General features: G+C 43.8%; 1 protein-coding gene across 1 annotated transcript; it reads left to right on the top strand.

Moving 5' to 3' along the window:
• Positions 1–3249: 3249 nt before the first annotated feature.
• LOC120928720 (cystatin-A-like) lies at positions 3250–17689 on the top strand. The gene is made up of 3 exons (XM_040339717.1): positions 3250–3391; positions 15188–15289; positions 17309–17689. The coding sequence occupies exons 1-3, from the start codon at positions 3296–3298 to the stop codon at positions 17435–17437; spliced, it is 327 nt and encodes a 108-aa protein (XP_040195651.1). The 5' UTR covers positions 3250–3295; the 3' UTR covers positions 17438–17689.
• The last annotated feature ends 2267 nt before the right edge of the window (positions 17690–19956 follow it).

Here is a 19956-nt window from a genome sequence, read left to right as displayed (position 1 = left end):
TGTTAAAAATGTGACACCCTGCTTAGTCATTAGTTGAATGGGTGACACCCTGCTTAGTCATTAGTTGAATGGGTGACACCCTGCTTAGTCATTAGTTGAATGGGTGACACCCAATTCCAGACTCAGTTGAACGTCAGTAGAAATTGGTGGAAAGGACCCCCTTCAGTACAGAACGGCTTTAACCACTAGAGGCGCTATAGTCAATTGACGTCTACGGCGCGGGCCTGAAAATCCGGGAGGACGTCAATAGACGTCGTCCCCTTTGCACGCGCCCCCTGCGATGTGATCACCGAGTCACTGAGACTCGGTGGATTAACAGTGTGCCTAGCTGGTGTTTCAGTGTGTTTTTTTCAGCCTATGTTCAGGGCCGGCGCTAGCGCAAGGCAACATGGTCAACTTGCCTTACGGCACAGGCGCAGCCCAGGATCGGATAATTGACTGGACAGTCGCCCGCGGCCGCCCGACACAGGCGTTGCTAGGTGGGAGCGGGGGGTGCGGACCGCACCCGGGTGACACCCGCCAGAGGGGTGACACCCGTGGATAGCGGCACCGCTATCACCGCCCGCGGCCCTGTTGATCTGACCTCGCTCCTTTTTCGGTGGAGCGGACTGAAGCCGCCGGCGCCTCCTCCTCGCTCTTTACATACAATGAAGAGGAGGAGCCGAGGGACACACACCGGTGTGTGTATACGTCTTCTGCCGCGCTGTTCTGAGGTCTGTACTGTACACTTTATTACTCTATTATAAGTAGATGGACATGTGGGGGGGGCTATGGGAGGGGAGAGGGGTGCCTATGCTGATGGTGGGTCTGAACTAAAGGGGGTGTCTATACTGTGGGGTCTGTACTAAGGGGGGTGTCTATATTGATGGGGGAGTCTGCACTATGGGGGGGTGTCTATACTGTGGTGGTCCGTCTGCACTAAGGGGGATTCTATACTAGTGGGGGGTCTGCACTAAAGGGGGGAAATCTATACTGATAGGGGGTCTGCACTAAAGGTGGGGTGTCTGCACTAAGCGGGGGGATTCTACACTGATGGGGTGTCTGTACTGAGGGAGGGGGTCCAGACTGACGGAGGGTGGTCTGTACTTAGTGTGGGGTCTATACTAATGGAGGGTGGTCTGTACTTAGTGTGGGGTCTATACTAACGGAGGGTGGTCTGTACTGAGGGAGGGGGTCCAGACTGACGGAGGGTGGTCTGTACTTAGTGTGGGGTCTATACTGACGGAGGGTGGTCTGTACTTAGTGTGGGGTCTATACTGACGGAGGGTGGTCTGTACTTAGTGTGGGGTCTATACTGACGGAGGGTGGTCTGTACTTAGTGTGGGGTCTATACTAATGGAGGGTGGTCTGTACTTAGTGTGGGGTCTATACTGACGGAGGGTGGTCTGTACTTAGTGTGGGGTCTATACTAACGGAGGGTGGTCTGTACTTAGTGTGGGGTCTATACTAATGGAGGGTGGTCTGTACTTAGTGTGGGGTCTATACTGACGGAGGGTGGTCTGTACTTAGTGTGGGGTCTATACTGACGGAGGGTGGTCTGTACTTAAAAATACTGCATACAACATACAGTGGAACCTCGGATAATGAGCATAATCCGTTTCAGGAAAACGCTCGTAATCCAAAGCACTCGCATATCAAAGCGAGTTTCCCAATAGAAGTCAATAGAAGCGAAGATAATTCGTTCCGCATTGACGTCTATGGCATGCAATTAGAATTTTCGTATTTCCGAACTTCCACATTTTTGAATTTCCGAATTTTCTTATTTCCGAATTTCAGATTTTCGGAAATTTGAATTTCCGAAATTCGGAATTTCAGGAATTTGGAAATTCGAAAAGAAAAAAATTTGAAAATGAAAAAATTCGAAATTTCGAAAATTTGACATTCGAAAAATCTAAATTGCAAAATTCTAAAATCTAAAGTTCTAAAATCTAAAATTCGAAAATGAGAAATTTCCGAATTTTTAGAATTTCAGAATTCCCGAAAATTATTTTTTCTTTTAGTTTTTGTTTCATTAGTTTTTTTTTTTTGCTTTTTTCTGAAATTTGGAAAATTCGAAAAATTAGATTTTTTCTTTTTATTCATTTTTTTTGCTTTTTTGGAAATTCGGAATTTCGAATTTCCGAATTTCCAAAAAAAAAAAAAACAATAAAACGAAAAAAAAATGAATTTTTCGAATTTCCCTAATTTCCGAAAAAAGCAAAAAAAAAAAAAAAAATGAAACAAAAACAAAAAAAACGAATTTTTCGAATTTCCTGAATTTCCGAAAAAAGCAAAAAAAAAAAGAATGGAACAAAAACTAAAAAAACAATTTTTTTGAATTTCCCGAATTTCCGGAAAAAAACAAAAAAAAAACAATAAAACGAAGACAACTAATTTTTCGAATTTCCCTAATTTCCGAAAAAAGCAAAAAAACTAATGAAACGGAAATGAACAAAACAAATTTTTCGGCAGTGCACATGTCTACATGCAATACTGCATGTGGCTAGAGGTGGGGTGGCAGGGGCGCTGGAGAGTCTCGTAAATACTCAGAAAGGCTCGGGGACAGCTCAGAAAAAGAGTATTTCTGAGTTTTTCTGAGTATTTTCGAACATCTCTGAACGGCTCCAGCGCCCCCCGCACCTCAAGTGAAAAAAAAAAAAAAATTGCTTGCATTGCGAAGCGCGCTTGTTAACCGCGTTACTCGCATTCTGAGGTTTCACAGTACCTACGTACATAAATACCGTACAAGCATTTATGAGTTTGATTTTTTTGAATTGAATTACTGAAATAAATGAACTTTTTGATGATATTCCAATTTTATGAGACGCACCTGTATTTAGATATTAAGGGCGATGCGCTCGTTTTTATTTTTCACGTATTGTTAGGCCAATGCTCAGGTTGTGTGCGAATATGTCAATATCTACAGACACGCCTATAGAGGTGGAATGTCAGCCCTCGGCTACATAACATATACATCATTTGAACCATTCCTGTATCTGGTCAGACCTTTCAAGTGCGCAGACCTGCGTGCCGCCCTCAAATTTCTTTCTAGAGGCCTTCAGGCTGATCGTACCATTCCCCTGATTGGGGGAGGGGGTTATTTAATAAAAAGAAAGAATTTCAACAACAAAGACTTGATTGCAGCAGTCACGGGATTTGCACCTTGTCCTTTTTGATGTCTAGTAACAGTTGGCTTGTTGCCCACAGGGTGTAGTCCTTATTAGACCCCCCCCCCCACCGTGGAATGGTTCAGCCTTCAGATATATAAGCCCAGGCACTCAATGATTGTACTCAGAATGTCAATTGCTGTGCAAAAATGAGTCAGTCGTTTGCGGGTGATCAATACTCAGTACCTGGGGGAGTGGGCCGGCCCAGGCTAGCGACTCGGGAAGATCAAAGTGTCCTCGACAAGGTAAGCAATTGGGGGGAACGATCGTTTATTTTTATTGGCTTGGGAATTAGTCCCGCTTCAGGGAGGCGCCCGTGTGAAAGGGGCCAAAGTGATGCCTTATAGAGCTGACTCGCAGTTCCGCTACTTTTGGAAACTCTGTGACTCTTGTGACGTGCCTACGCAAAAGGGGGTGCGGGGGGGAACTTTTTCTCAAGGACGTCAATCATTTGTGTGAAGTCCCAGGACATTGCGCCTCAGCATAGAAACGCCTACTCCCGCGGGATTCAGTACCCGGAAGCCGGGTGGAAAGTAGCCATAATAAGGTATGCAGAGCCAAAAAAAAAAGGGCATACTGTACATGGTGGAAGTATAAAGAATATGATCTTATATACATGTTATTTGGGTGAACCTCCGCTTTAAGAAAAAAATATTCATTAGGACAGACCGGCCCCTAAAACTGGCCACACAGCTCACAATCTGATTGTATATCTTTGAGAGTTACCAGTAGACATGTGCACGGAATTTGTAAATTCAGAAATTCTGCAATTTGAAAATTCGGAAATCAAAAGTTCGGAAATTTTAAAATTTGGAAATTGGAAATTCGGAATTCCAGAAATTCAAAAATTCAGAACTTGGAAATTTTAATATTCGAAAATCCACATTTTCAGATTTTAGAATTTCCAAACTTTTGAATTCTGAATTTTCGAATTTCCGATTTTTGAATTTGGGATTTTCAAATTTTGTATTTTTAAATTTCGAATTTATGGATATTTCGAATTTATGGATTTTGGAATTTCAGAAATTTCGATATTCCGATTTCCGTATTTCAGAGATTTCCTAATTTTGAATTTCCAAACGTACAGATTTTCCGATTTCTGAAACGTTGAATTTCGGAAATTCCGAATTTTTGAAATTTCGGAAATTCGAAAATTCGGAATTTGGAAATTCTGAAATTTGAAATTTCGGAAAAATCCGAAAATTTAGAAATTCGGAATTCCAAAAATTCCAAAATTCGGAATTTGGAAATTTGAAAATTCGAGAATCCACATTTTCAGATTTTAGAATTTCCAAACTTTTGAATTCAGAATTTTTCGAATTTCCGATTTTTGAATTTTGGATTTTTGAATTTTTAAATTTTGGATTTTTGAATTTCGAATTTCTGGATTTTCGAATTTCATAAATTTCGATATTCCGATATTTTCGAATTTCAGAGATTTCCTCATTTTGAATTTCCAAATTTACAGATTTTCCAATTTCCGAAATTTTGGAAATTCCGAAATTTTTACATTTCGGAAATTCGAAAATTCAGGATTTTTGGAAAATTCTGAAGTTTGAAATTTCGGAAATCCGAAAATCCGAAAAATTCAGAAAATGTAAATATCTGGAAATTCGGAAATTTCGGAATTAACAAATTTGTCAAAATTTGTTTCAAAACTAATTCGGAACTAAACAAGTTGCACATGTCTAGTTACAAGAACTATGTGATATCCATTTAAATTGCACTTAATCTCAATTTTTATTCGAGACAAAATGAGATTGCGCAACCATATGGTCTTGTGTATGGTCAGAGTCATGGTGGTTTACCGACAGCAATGGGCAGGGGGGATATCTTGCCGCCCTGAGTGTGAAGAACCTTCAGGCTGGTGAAAGAGGGACGGGTTATTTCAGGTTTTTTGATCCTTGCGATATTCGGGCGATTCCCTCTGTTCTTGGCGGAGGTAACGGATGCTTTTGGCAGCCAGAGATCTCATTAGCATATGGGATGGAAAGTTTCCCTAAATGCAGCGCCAATCCTTCCCGGAAAGTTTCACACCTGGAACAAGTTGTTACAGTAATTACATACTGTGCTCATTATGTCATTAAACTATAATAATAACTAAATACCTCGAAGCACTCAACTTAATCACAGCATTATACTGTATTACCGTTGTGCTCATAAGTTTACATACCCTGGCAGAATTTATGATTTCTTGGCCATTTTTCAGAGAACATGAATGAAAACACAAAAACTTTTCTCTCACTCATGGTTAGTGTTTGGCTGAAGCCATTTATTATCAATCAACTGTGTTTACTCTTTTTTTTATATCATAATGGCAACAGAAACTACCCAAATGACCCTGATCAAAAGTTTACGTACCCCAATTCTTAATACCCCGGTGACACAAAGGGGTTTGAATGGCTATTAACCACTTAAGCCCCGGACCATATTGCTGGTCAAAGACCAGAGCACTTTTTGCGATTCGGCACTGCTTCAATTTAACTGACAATTGCGCGGTCGTGCGACGTGGCTCCAAAACAAAATTGGTGTCCTTTTTTCCCCCACAAATAGAGCTTTCTTTTGGTGGTATTTGATCACCTCTGCGGTTTTTAGTTTTTGCGCTATAAACAAAAATAGAGCAACAATTTTGAAAAAAAATAATATTTTTTACTTTTTGCTATAATAGATATCCCTCAAAAATATATATAAAAAATGTTTTTCCTCAGTTTAGGCCGATAAGTATTCTTCTACATATTTTTCGTTTGCGTTTATTAATTGGTTTGCACAAAAGTTATAGCGTTTACAAAATAGGGGGTATTTTTATGGCATTTTTATTAATATAATTTTTTTACTAGTAATGGCGGCGATCAGCGATTTTTTTTTCGGCACTGCGACATTATGGCGGACACTTCGGACACTTTTGACAAATTTTTGGGACCATTGGCATTTTTATAGCGATCAGTGCTATAAAAATGCATTGGATTACTATAAAAATGCCACTGGCAGTGAAGGGGTTAACACTAGGGGGCGGGGAAGGGGTTAAGTATGTTCCCTGGGTGTGTTCTAACTTTGGGGGGGGGGGGTGGGACTCACTAGGGGAAATGACTGATCGCTGTTCATACATTGTATGAACAGACGTCTGGTCAGGCATTTCTCCCCTGACAGGACCGGGAGCTGTGTGTTTACACACACAGCTCCCGGTCCCCGCTCTGTAACGAGCGATCACAGGTGCCGGCGGTAATCGCGACCGCTGGGCACACGCGCGGGAGTCAGGAGCGAGCTGGTGGCGTGCGCGCGCCCCTAGTGGCCGCTAGGAGAGCCGACGTTATACTACGTGCTCTCGCGCAGGAGAGCCGACCTGCCGCCGTAGAACTGCGGCGGCTGGTTGTTATGTAGTTAAAGGTAACCATCCTCACCTGTGATCTGTTTGCTTGTAATTAGTGTGTGTTTAAAAGGATATTGAGTTTATGGACTCCTGAAAGACCCTTGCATCTTTCATCCAGTGCTGCACTGACGTTTCTGGATTCTGAGTCACGGGGAAAACAAAAGAATTGTCAAAGGATCTGCGTGAAAAGGTAGTTGAACTGTATAAAAACAGGGAAGGGATATAAAAAGATATCCAAGGAACAGAATGCCAATCAGCAGTGTTCAAACTCTAATTAAGAAGTGGAAAATGAGGGGTTCCGGTGAAACCAAACCACGGTCAGGTAGACCAACTAAAATTTCAGCCACAACTGCCAGAAAAATTGTTTGGGATGCAAAGAAAAACCCACAAATAACTTCAGGTGAAATACAGGACTCTCTGAAAACATGTGGTGTGACTGTACAAGATGCACAATAAGGAGGCACTTGAAGAAAGATGGGCTGCATGGTCGAGTCGCCAGAAGAAAGTCATTACTACGCAAATGCCACAAAGTATCCGCTTACAATACGCCAAACAGCACAGAGACGAGCCTCCAACCTTCTGCCACAAAGTCATTTGGAGTGATGAGACCAAAATTTAGCTTTTTGGGCACAACCATAAACACTACATTTGGAGAGGAGACAACAAGGCCTATGATGAAAGGTCCACCATCCCTACTGTGAAACACGGAGGTGGGTCGCTGATGTTTTGGGGATGTGTGAGCTACAAAGGCACAGGAAACTTGGTCACAATTAATGGCAAGATGAATGCAGAATGTTATCAAAAAATACTGGAGGAACATTTCATTCATCAGCCAGGACGCTGTGCATGGGACGTACTTGGACATTCCAACATGGCAGTGATCCAAAACACAAGGCCAAGTCCACCTGTCATTGGCTACAGCAGAATAAAGTGAAGGTTCTGGAGTGGCCATCTCTGTCTCCTGACCTCAATATCATTGAGCCCCTCTGGGGAGATCTCAAATGTGCCGTTCATGCGAGACACCCCAAGAATTTACAGGAACTGGAGGCTTTTTGCCAAAGAGGAACGGGGAGCTTTACCATCTGAGAAGATAAAGAGCATCATCCACAAATACCACAAAAGACTTCAAGCTTTCATTAATGTTATAGGGGACAATACACGGGATTAAGAACTGGGGTATTTAAACTTTTGATCAGGATCATTTGGGTAGTTTCTGTTGCCATTATGATATAAAAAGAGTAAACACAGTTGATTGATAATAAATGGCTTCAGCCAAACACCAACCATGAGTGAAAGAAAATGTTTGTGTTATCATTCATATTCTCTGAAAAATGGCCAAGAAATCATACATTCTGCCAGGGTATGTAAACTTATGAGCACAACTGTACATACATTATAGACATGTGCAATTAGTTTAGTTCCGAATTCATTTTTTTACTCATTTTGACAAATTAGTTCATTCCGAAATTTCCGAAATTTTAAATTTCCGAAATTTCGAATTCCGAATTTTTCGAGTTCCAAAATTTCGAATTTCAGAATTTTGGAAATTCAGAATTTCAGAAATGAGAAAATTCGGAAATTCGGAAATTCTAAAATTTGAATTTCAGAATATCAAAGCTTTGAAAATTTCGGAAATTCTAAAATTTTAAAAAAAATCGTAAATAAAAATGAAAATCTGAAAATTCTAAAGAATGAAAATTCAAAAACCCAAAAATCCGCCGCAGAGACCACTTTTACCTGAAAGAGGACGGCCCGCTCTTGAAGAGGGTATCGGGGTTATGGTAGCTAGCTGCTACTATAACAACGGTATTCCTCTTCAAAGTAGTGGCGTATAACGACGGCGGACGCTCCGGAAGTGGTTAACTAAGCTTCAGGCCTAAAATGTGCATTATAACGTGTGCAAAGAAATATAGAAAAAATGTAATATATATATAATATTATGATACATAATGGGATGAGCCCTAATCTCCCATTACATTTCACAACAGAAGAACTGAGTCATTGGACATTTTAAAAATCTTTTTCATCGTTTTATTTGTTGAATGTTACTGATTTTATTGAGAACATATTTATGCTCAGAAAGTATTCAGGTTAATGCGACAACGCCTTGCTATAATCAGAATGACACATTATAAATCTCTATGTAGCCCGGGGCTGGCCATTGCGCCTGCAATTAAGGGACAGCATGCAGCGTTATTAATGTGGGGCTCCCCCTAGTGTTGGCTTGGCCTTAGGGTGACCACATTTCCAAACTACCATTCAGGGACACCCTCCCTTCCCAAAAATCAGCTTGTGATGTAACGAATTACAGCACAGTGATTGGACACAAGAGGCAGGATTTATGAATTCTTCCAATCACAAGCAGGGGGCGGGGATTGTGCTCCTCCAGGCATTCCCGGCCAGGACAAGTACTGTCAGTGAGTAAAGCGGTGATGTGGCGGCCTTTTTTGGGGGCATCAGATTGGCCCGGGGGGGGGGGGGGGGCTATGTTAGTTTCATTCCGGGACACTGTATTGTCCTGGAATGAAGGTGCCCGGGACAGACCTGCAAAATCCGGGACTGTCCCGGGCAATCCGGGACACGTGGTCACCCTACTTGGCCTCCATATGTCATTTCCTAAAAAACAGAACTTTGAGCGGAGCAAGGCATTGTGGGACGTGTAGTTCAGCATGCTGGGATTTTGTGCGTGCCCCGTGAGTCCACCTGTGGGTCCCGGGAACGCGATTGCGGTCGGGAGAGGAAGAACGGGGAGATGCCGATGTAAACACGGCATTTCCCAGTTCTTGCTAGTGACAGGAGAGTGATCTCTGCTCCCTGTGATCGGGAGCAGAGATCACTGATGTGTCACTCGTGGCCACACACCCTCACAGTTAGAACCACTCCCTAGGACACACTTAACCCCTTCAGTGCCCCCTAGTGGTTAACCCCTTCCCTTCCAGTGTCATTTACACAGTAATCATTGCATTTTTATAGCACTGATCGCTATATAAATGGCAATGGTCCCAAAAAAGTGCCCGATGTGTCCGTCATAATGTCGCAGTCCTGATCGCCGCCATTACTAGTAAAAAAAATTATAATAAAAAATGCCATAAAACGACCCCCTATTTTGTAGACGCTATAACGTTTGTGCAAACCAATCAATAAACGATTATTGCGATTTTTTTTTTTTTTTACCAAAAATATGTAGAAGAATACGTATTGGCCTAAACTGAGGATTTTTTTTTTTTTAAATTGGGATATTTATTATAGCAAAAAGTAAAAGATGTTGTGTTTTTTTTTTTCAAAATTGTCGCTTTATTTTTGTTTATAGCGCCAAAAATAAAAGCCGCAGAGATGATCAAATACCACCAAAAGAAATCTCTATTTGTGGGGGGAAAAGGACGTAAATTTTGTTTGGGAGTCACGTCGCACGACCGCGCAATTGTCAATTAAAGCGACGCAGTGCCGAATCGCGAAAAGTGGCCCGGTCCTTTGGCAGCCAAATGGTGCGGGGCTGAAGTGGTTAACACAAGGGAACCTGCTCTCGTTCTCTGTAACTCTGCTTAACCACTTAAGACCCGGACCAATATGCAGGTTAAGGACCTTGCCCCTTTTTGCAATTCGGCACTGTGTCGTTTTAACTGATAATTGCGCGGTCGTGCGACGTGGCTCCCAAACAAATTTGGCGTCCTTTTCCCCCCACAAATGGAGCTTTCTTTTGGTGGTATTTGATCACCTTTGCGGTTTTAATTTTTTGCGCTGTAAACAAAAATAGAGCGACAATTTTGAAAAAAATGCAATATTTTTTACTTTCTGCTATAATAAATATCCCCCAAAGATATAAAAAAAAAATGTTTTCCCTCAGTTTAGGCCGATACGTATTCTTCTACATATTTTTGGTGAAAAAAAATCGCAATAAGCGTTTATCGATTGGTTTGCGCAAAATTTATAGCGTTTACAAAATAGGGGATATTTTTATGGCATTTTTATTAATAATTTTTTTTTTACTACTAATGGCGGCGATCAACAATTTTTTTGTGACTGTGACATTATGGCGGACACATCGGACACTTTTGACACATTTTTGGGACCATTGTCATTTTCACAGCAAAAATATGCTAGAAAAATGCACTGATTACTGTGAAAATGACAGTTGCAGTTTAGGAGTTAACCACTAGAGGGCGCTGTAGGGGTTATGTGTGACCTCATATGTGTTTCTAATTGTAGGGGGGGCGGGGCTGGAGGTGTGACGTCAGTGATCGTCTTTCCCTATATCAGGGAACAGACGATCAATGACGCTGCCACTGTGAAGAACGGGGAAGGTGTGTTTACACTCACCTCTCCCTGTTCTTCAGCTCCTGTGACCGATCGCAGGACACCGGCGGCGATCGGGTCCTGCGGTCACGGAGCTTCGCACCGGGTCGAACTGCTTCACTAATACTGTGTAGGTTTCTTGTTATTAGTGTCAATGGTAAAAATGACCGGACCCAGGGTGTCAGAGGTGTCGGAGGACTTGCCGAGTCGTTGCAACCAGTTGGGTACAGATTCTACCAGCAGCCCTCACAAGGGTAACAATGCATATATAATAATATAACATATACTATATACATACATCACATACACATACCTCCCAACTTTTGAACTTCAGAATGAGGGACACGTGGGGAAGGAAGTAACCTTGCATAGCGTGCCGGAGCAAAGGTGGGCATGGTCAAACCTCTGACAGCAGGAGGAGCTTAAGGGGCATCATTAAACAAAACTCGGGGTTCCTTGTACCTATAAAATATGCTTTTTCTATTGTTCCACATGCAAGAGTCTCATGGATACAAACAAACCCCAGCACACTCATTTAAAAAAAAAGGATAAAAGAATGCGGGTTTTGGAGTGCAGTACGTACAGAGTGCAGAGTTCTGGGATGAGCTATGTACAGAGTGCAGAGTTCTGGGATGAGCTATGTACAGAGTGCAGGATTCTGGGGTGAGCTGTGTACAGAGTGCAGGGTTCTGGGATGAGCTATGTGCAGAGTTCTGGGATGAGCTATGTACAGAGTGCAGAGTTCTGGGATGAGCTATGTGCATGGTTCTGGGATGAGCTGTGTACAGAGTGCGGGGTTCTGGGATGAGCTATGTACAGAGTGCAGAGTTCTGGGATGAGCTATGTACAGAGTGCAGAGTTCTGGGATGAGCTATGTGCAGAGTGCAGAGTTCTGGGATGAGCTATGTACAGAGTGCAGAGTTCTGGGATGAGCTATGTACAGAGTGGAGGGCAGTATGATGGGAGGGGGGCAGTATGGGGGAGGGGGTGGTAGTGGAGGGCAGTATGATGGGAGGGGCAGCGGTGGAGGGCAGTATGATGGGAGGGGTGGTAGTGGAGGGCAGTATGATGGGAGGGGTGGTAGTGGAGGGCAGTATGATGGGAGGGGGGCAGTGGAGGGCAGTATGATGGGAGGGGTGGTAGTGGAGGGCAGTATGATGGGAGGGAGGCAGTGGAGGGCATTATGATGGGAGGGTTAGTAGTGGAGGGCATTATGATGGGTGGGGTAGTAGTGGAGGGTATTATGATGGGAAGGGGGCAGTGGAGGGCAGTATGATGGGAGGGCGGTAGTGGAGGGCAGTATGATGGGAGGGGTGGTAGTGGAGGGCAGTATGATGGGAGGGGTAGTAGTGGAGGGCATTATGATGGGAGTGGTGGTAGTGGAGGGCAGTACGATGGGAGGGGTAGTAGTGGAGGGCAGTATGATGGGAGGGGTAGTAGTGGAGGGCATTATGATGGGAGGGGTAGTAGTGGAGGGCATTATGATGGGAGGGGGGCAGCCGAGGGCAGTATGATGGGAGTGGTGGTAGTGGAGGGCAGTAAGATGGGAGGGATGGTAGTGGAGGGCAGTATGATGGGAGGGGGGCAGTTGCAGTGGAGGGCAGTATGGGCGGACAGCATGACTGGAGGAGGGCAGTATGGGAGGGAGCAGAGTGACCATGAGCGTCAGGGAGCATTTCCGCTACCATTCCAACGGCAGGAACAGTCTTCAGGTGACACCCGGAGTCGGGAGCGGAGCTGGTGGTCCTAGGTACGGATGACTGTTTGCCTCTACACTGTGGATGCAGCTAGCGCCAGGCTGGATAGGAGGGCCGGCAGGGGCGGCATATAGCAGAACCGATCCTTCTCCTGCAGCCGCTGAAAGTCATCTCCGTACCTAGGACCGCCAGCTCTGCCTCCCGACTCTGCCCACAACTACGCCCCGGTTTAACAAGTGCACCCCACTGTGAATGCTGGATCTCTGCCTCTCTCCTCCTAGTGATGTCACTGGTTGCTAGACGCCAGGCGGGCCACGGCTAGCAACCAGCTTGAGCAGTGAGCCAGGGACCTGGAGAATAAAGTAAAAGGGGTCTCCGCCAGCTTTTTTTTTTATTTTTTGCGCTATAAACAAAAAAAGACAATTGTGGGATAAAAAAAATATATATATATTTTTTACTTTCTGCCATAAAACATATCCAATAAAAACATAAAAATATGTATTCTGCTACCTTTTTTTGGTATAACAAAATACAGTAAGCGCATATTGATTGGTTTGCTCAAAAGTTACAGCGCAGTGATGGCGAACCTTGGCACCCCAGGTGTTTCGGAACTACATTTCCCATGATCCTCAACTGCACTGCAGAGTGCATGGGCATCATGGGAAATGTAGTTCCAAAACATGAACGGCGGGTGCTGGCGGACATCGAGTTTGCAGTATGCGACCTCTTGGCTCCTGCTGTGTGTGATCACCAGTACTATTGCCACTCATACGGCGGCGTAGTGTATCTCTGGCGGCGGAATTCAAATCAGCGATTAGGGGGCGTGTTTCATTTAAATGAAGGGAGTCCCCACGCCGAATGAACTGCGCATGCTCCGTTTCTAAATTTCCCGCTGTGCATTGCGCTAAATGACGTCGCAACGACGTCATTTTTTTTTAACTTGGACGTGATTTACGTCCATCCCGATTCAAGGACGACTTACGCAAAAAAAAAAAAAAAAATATTCAAATTAAACGCGGGAATGACGGCCATACTTAACATGGCAAGTCTATCTATACGCTGCAAAATCTCAGCTTTAACTATACGCCGGAAAAAGCCGACTAGAGACGACGTAAAAGAATGCGACGGCCGCGCGTACGTTCGTGGATCGTCGGAAATAGCTAATTTGCATACCCGACGTGGAAACGACGTGAACGTCACCCAGCGGACGCCGAAGTATTGCATCTTAGATCTTACGAAGGCGTACGAAGCCGTACGCCTGTCGGATCTAACCCAGATGCCGTCGTATCTTGGTTTGAGGATTCAAACTAAAGATACGACGCGGGAAATTTGAAAGTACGCCGGCGTATCAGTAGATATCAGTAGATACGCCGGCGTACTCTCACTGTGGATCTGCCCCAATATTTTTTTTAGCGTCTACAAAATAGGGGATAGAATTATGGCATTTTTTTTTACTAGTAATGGCGGCGATCAGCGTTTTTTTTTTTTGACTGCGACATTATGGTGGACACATCGGAGTGATTCTAACTGTGTGGGGGGCTGGACTACCACTGACACGACATTGATCACTGCTCCTGATGACAGGGAACAGACGATCAGTGTCCGGTCACTAGGCAGAACAGGGAAATGCCTTGTTTACACAGGCTTCTCCCCGTTCTGCAGCTCCGTGACACGATAGCGGGACACCAGCGAACATCGAGTCCAAGGGTCCCGCGGGCGCGCGCTCACACGGCGGCAAATTTAAAGGGACGTACCTGGACGCCCATTCGCCTGCCCGTGCCATTCTTATTATATATGCAGGTTCTGGATATATATAATTCTTATGCAGTCATACTGTATATTATATTTAGAGGTACCGTATTTGCCGGCGTATAAGACGACCCCCTATTATTCCAGGCAAAATTTTGGTTTTGGGATGTGCTCGCCGTATAAGACGACCCCCTTTCTACTAGTCTGTCTGGAAGCTGAGGGGTAGCCAGAACAACCGCTGACAGGAACAACCGCTGACAGGAACAACCGCTGACAGGAACAACCGCTGACAGGAACAACCGCTGACAGGAACAACCGCTGACAGGAACAACCGCTGACAGGAACAACCGTTGACAGGAACAACCGCTGACAGGAACAGGCTTTTTTCAAATCTCACTGTGCCTTTACATCACATGCCTCCACTGTGCCATCACATGCCTCCACTGTGCCATCACATGCCTCCACTGTGCCATCACATGCCTCCACTGTGCCATTGCCGACCTCACTGTGCCGGCCAAGGCAATCTCCCTACCTTATTTTGTCTTCAGGCTGCGGGCATCCATGATTCAAAGGCCGCGCTTCGTCCCCAGACTGTTCGGTGATAGGCGGAACACTCATAGGAGGAGGCGCGGCTTTTGAATCATGGATGCCCGCAGCCTGACTGAGACAGGTACCAGCGTATAAGACGACCCCCGACTTTTGAGGCATTTTTTTTGCATCCAAAAGGTCGTCTTATCCGCCGGAAAATACGGTATATCATTTGTGAATGTCTGCGGTCCATATATTGTAGTATTCTATTCTCTGACCCTTCAGATTCTCCTTCATACATGGCTTCTCTCCTGAAGTAGCTGTCAGCTGCACTGTGCAAGACGACCCGGATAGTCAATGATTATATTTGAGTTTTTCCAAACCTGATGCAGTTTTTATGTTTCTAGGTGAAGAAAGAGTTTGTGAAGCTGTCCGGGATAAACCCCAGCAGGTTTAAGGCCGTCCTCGTCAGTACTCAGGTGGTTGCCGGAAAGAATTACTTTTTCAAGGTAACATTTGTTGGCTTTATGTAATGTTATTGTCATAGTTTTGGGTGTTTCTATAATGAGCAGAAGCATATTATGTGTGGCAGCTACACGATCGAGGTACATTAGGCATGATAACAATGGAGCCGATCAGGAGAGGAAATACATTTGGGACTTTATATAAGGCATGAATATGTCTAAAATGTTATATAGAATACCTCATTTAACCACTTGCTGACGGCCGTACGACTTTGTACGGCCTCAGCGCGGCTCCCAATCCCTAACAGGCCGTCTTTTTACGGCCTCCCCTTTTCGCGTTCCCCGCGCGCGCTCCCGAGCGCGCAGCGGGGAACTGCTGTGCTGGCCGTGTCCCTTGGACACAGCCAGTCACAGATCGCCGTGAACGGCCAATCGGAGCGGCCGTTTCCTAGGCGATCTGTGCGGCCAATGAGAGATGATCTCATATGTTTACATATGAGATCATCTCTCATTCCCGGCTCTCGCAGACAGCGGTGCTGTCAGGGGAGAGAGGCGACGGATCTGTGTCTCTTGTACATAGAGACACAGATCGGTCACCCCCCCCAGTCACCCCCCCTCCCCCACAGTTAGAACACTAATTAGGGTACACATTTAACCCCTTCCTCACCCCCTAGTGTTAACCCCTTCCCTGCCAGTCACATTTATACAGTAATTAGTGCATATTTATAGCACTGATTGCAGTATAAATGTGAATGGCGCCAAAAATGTGTCAAAAGTGTCCGATGTGTCCGCCATAACGTCGCAGTCCCAATAAAATTCGCAGATCGCCGCCATTTCTAGTAAAAAAAAAGCATTTATACAGTAATTAGTGCATATTTATAGCACTGATTGCAGTATAAATGTGAATGGCGCCAAAAATGTGTCAAAAGTGTCCGATGTGTCCGCCATAACGTCGCAGTCCCAATAAAAATCGCAGATCGCCGCCATTTCTAGTAAAAAAAAAAAAAAAAAAAAATAAATAATTCTGTCCCTTATTTTGTAGGCGCTATAACTTTTGCGCAAACCAGTCGCTTATTGCGATTTTTTTTTTTTTTACTAAAAATATGTAGAATACGTATCGGCCTAGACTGAGGATAAAAAAAAAACGTAAAAAAAAAAATTGAGCTATTTATTATAGCAACAAAGTAAAAATATTTTTTTTTTTTTCAAAATTGTCGCTCTATTTTTGTTTATAGCGCAAAAAATAAAAACCGCAGAGGTGATCAAATACCACCAAAAGAAAGCTCTATTTGTGGGGAAAAAAGGACGTTAATTTTGTTTGGGAGCCACGTCGCACGACCGCGCAATTGTCAGTTAAAGCGACGCAGTGCCGAATCGCAAAAAGTCCTCTGGTCAGGAAGGGGTTTAAGTGCCCAGTAAGGAAGTGGTTAAATAAATTAGATGTCACAATCATCATAGGGAGATCTATGTACCCATATTCAACTAATAATCAATAGATCCAATATTATAAATTCAATAAATACATATAATATAATAAAATGATATATATAATACATACCAAAGTGGATGTCGAGAGCCCAGACCAGCGGTCCACCAGCGACCTCGCCTGTCAAGGAAAAAGTCCCCCAAAGGTCCAGATAAGTGGGAGAAAAGGCCAAAAGATGACACAGGCCAAATTGTGAGGCAAAAGGCAAAAAGAAAACCCCCAAGCCTACGAGAGGTCACAAACTAGCGTCCACACATCGGACCGTGGGGGAGGGGGAGGAAGTAAGGGGGAAAAAGAAAGGGGGGCTGCCCAAGGCGGGCGGGCCGAGGGGGAGGGGGAAATGGAGCAAGGAGAGACGGGGGTTGTTTTTATACACGTTTTAGCCTCCATTGATGTTTTTTGAGCTCATGTCTTGATTCCCATCAGATGTTTTTTCAATAAAATGTATACTTTTTTTTTTTTTACAAATCTAATTTTCTCTATTTTCTATTTTCTTCGTTCATTGCTGCAACTCAAAGCCCCTAGGGGGTAATTTTTCCTTTTTCAAACGTGTAATTTGTTTCTTTTGATCTTTTCAGGTTGAAACCGGCGATAACTCTTATATCCACATTAAAGCCTTCGTACCGATGCATCAAAGAAGTGCGGAACCATCTTTGGTGGCCTTCCAGCTGAATAAAGAAAGGGAGGAGGACCTGGAATATTTTTAGGATGGAGATGAGAACGACGACCATGGGCCATCTCCCGGGTGACCCTTCTGTAGACAACTCTGCCCTGTGACCAGTACAAGAAATATTGATGGGACTTTAGGGGGTAAACATATAGGGGGTGCCTGTATAGATTGGTAACACCAGCGCAATTTATAAAAAAAAATGGCAATTTTTATTTTTAATGTTTAAAAAAAAAAAAAACATTCCTGAAATGCACCATTAAAAAGCCTTCACAAGGCTGTTGCTAAATTATCAAATTATTTATAAGACAAATTGTTACCACAACATACAAGGACTGTACCCAAGTGGGCATAACTATATTAATTACCATATTTATCGGCATATAACGTGCACCCCAAGTTTAGAATGGTAGTTTAACAAAAAAAAAATTCATTTTTGCCCTGCGTCCATCGGCGGCCTTGTCCGGCGTCCGTCTGCGGCCTTGCGCGGGGTCCGTCCAGCCTTGTGGGTGTCCGTCTGCGGCTTCCTTGCGCGGGGTCCAAAGTCGCAGACGGACACCCACAAGGCTGAACGGACCCCGCGCAAGGCCGCCTTGTCCGGCGTCCGTCTGCGGCCTTGCGCGGGGTCCGTCCAGCCTTGTGGGTGTCTGTCTGTGGTATCCTTGCGCGGGGTCCGTCCAGCCTTGTGAGTGTCCATCTGCGGCTTTGGAGGTGTCCGTCTGCGGCCTTGCGCGGGACCGTCCAGCCTTGTGGGTGTCCGTCTGCGGCTTCCTTGCGCGGGGTCCGTCCAGCCTTGTGGGTATCCGTCATGCGGCTCTGGAGGTGTCCGTCTGCGGCCTTGCACGGGGTCCGTCCAGCCTTGTGGGTGTCCGTCTGCGGCTTCCTTGCGCGGGGTCCATCCAGCCTTGAGGGTGTCCGTCTGCGGCTTCCTTGCGCGGGGTCCATCCAGCCTTGAGGGTGTCCGTCTGCGGCTTCCTTGCGCGGGGTCCATCCAGCCTTGTGGGTGTCCGTCTGCGGCTTTGGAGGTGTCCGTCTGCGGCCTTGCACGGGGTCCGTGGTCCGTCTGCGAGTCCATCCGCACCTTGCCCGGGGTTGCAGCGGTGTTTGTTGGGTTTGGCGCCGAGAGGATCCGAAATCCTGTGTGTTCGGCTCCTCTCGGGTCCTCTCGGCTCCTCTCGCGTGGCTGCGGGCCGAGCCTGGCCGAGTGCGCAGTACACTCAGCTTGGCTCTAGGCTGCGGCGCTCAGAGACAGCGGGGATTGGCGTATAACGCGCACCCACAATTTTCCCCTGATTTTAAGGGGAAAAAAGTGCACGTTATACGCCGATAAATACGGTAATTTATAGAGGTCGTTTACATGTTTATAGAGTGACTTTTTCCTCCATAGTAACTATTCTTCTTTTTCCTTTTCATTGCCTTAAAAAAGTATTCATACCCCTTGTAATTTTTCACATTTTGTCATGTTACAACCAAAAACGTATTTTATTGGGATTTTATGTGATAGACCAACACAAAGTGGCACATAATTGTGAAGGGGAAGGAAAATGATAAATGGTTTTAATTTTTTTTTTTTTTTACAAATAAATATGTAAAAAGAGTGGCGTGAAGTTTTATTCAGTCCCCTTTAGTCTCACACCATGTGAAAGACATGTGGACTGCTGAAAATGTTTTTGTTTTTCGTTACATTCGATTTTTTTGCATTTTTCGTAAATTCTAAAATTTGAAAATTCGAAATTCATAAATTAGAAGATTCAGGAATTCAGAAATTTGGAATTTTGGAAATTCGAAGATTCGGAATTCGGGAATTTGGAATTTCGAAAATCTGGAATTCGGAAATTTAGAATTACGTAAATTCTGAAAATTCGGAAATTTAGAATTTTCAGATTTCCGAATTTTGGAATTTTTGACGTTCTTATCTCCGATTTTTCTAATTTTGGAATTTTTGAATTACCTAATTTTGAATTACCTAATTTAGAATTTTTTAATTTCCCCAATTTAAATATTCCGAAATTCCAATTTCCGAAATGACGAATTTCCGAAATTTGAAAATTTCAGAATTTCCGAATTTTCAAAGATTTAGAATTTTTTCTGAAATCCCGAAAATTCTAAAATGAGGAAATTGGCTAATTTGAAAATTATGAATTCGACGTTTCGAAATTTCGGAAATTCAAAAATTCTGCAAATAACAAATTTGTCAAAATTCGGTAATTGAATTCAGAGCTAAACGAATTGCAAATGTCTAATGTGCACTGGCGAAAAATTCATTTGTTTTAGTTTCATTCATTTTTTTGTTTTTTATTCTATTTTTTCATTATGATCGCAATTCCAGAATTCGTAAATTCTAAAATCTCTAAATTCGAGAATCCGAAAATCAAAAAATAAGAAATAAAATCTGAAAATTCGGAAAATCAGAAATTTGGAATTTGGAAATATGGAATTTGGAAAATTCTGATTTTTCAGATTTCCGAATTTTGGAATTTTTGATGTTCTAATCTCCGATTTTTCTAATTTTGGAATTTCTAATTTTCATAATTTTGAATTACCTCTTTTCGAACTTTT

The sequence above is a fragment of the Rana temporaria genome, chromosome 2, assembly GCF_905171775.1.
Source record: "Rana temporaria chromosome 2, aRanTem1.1, whole genome shotgun sequence".
Taxonomy (NCBI): domain Eukaryota; kingdom Metazoa; phylum Chordata; class Amphibia; order Anura; family Ranidae; genus Rana; species Rana temporaria.
The sequence above is the reverse complement of the archived record's forward strand: the minus strand, read 5'-3'. Positions and strand labels throughout refer to the sequence as shown.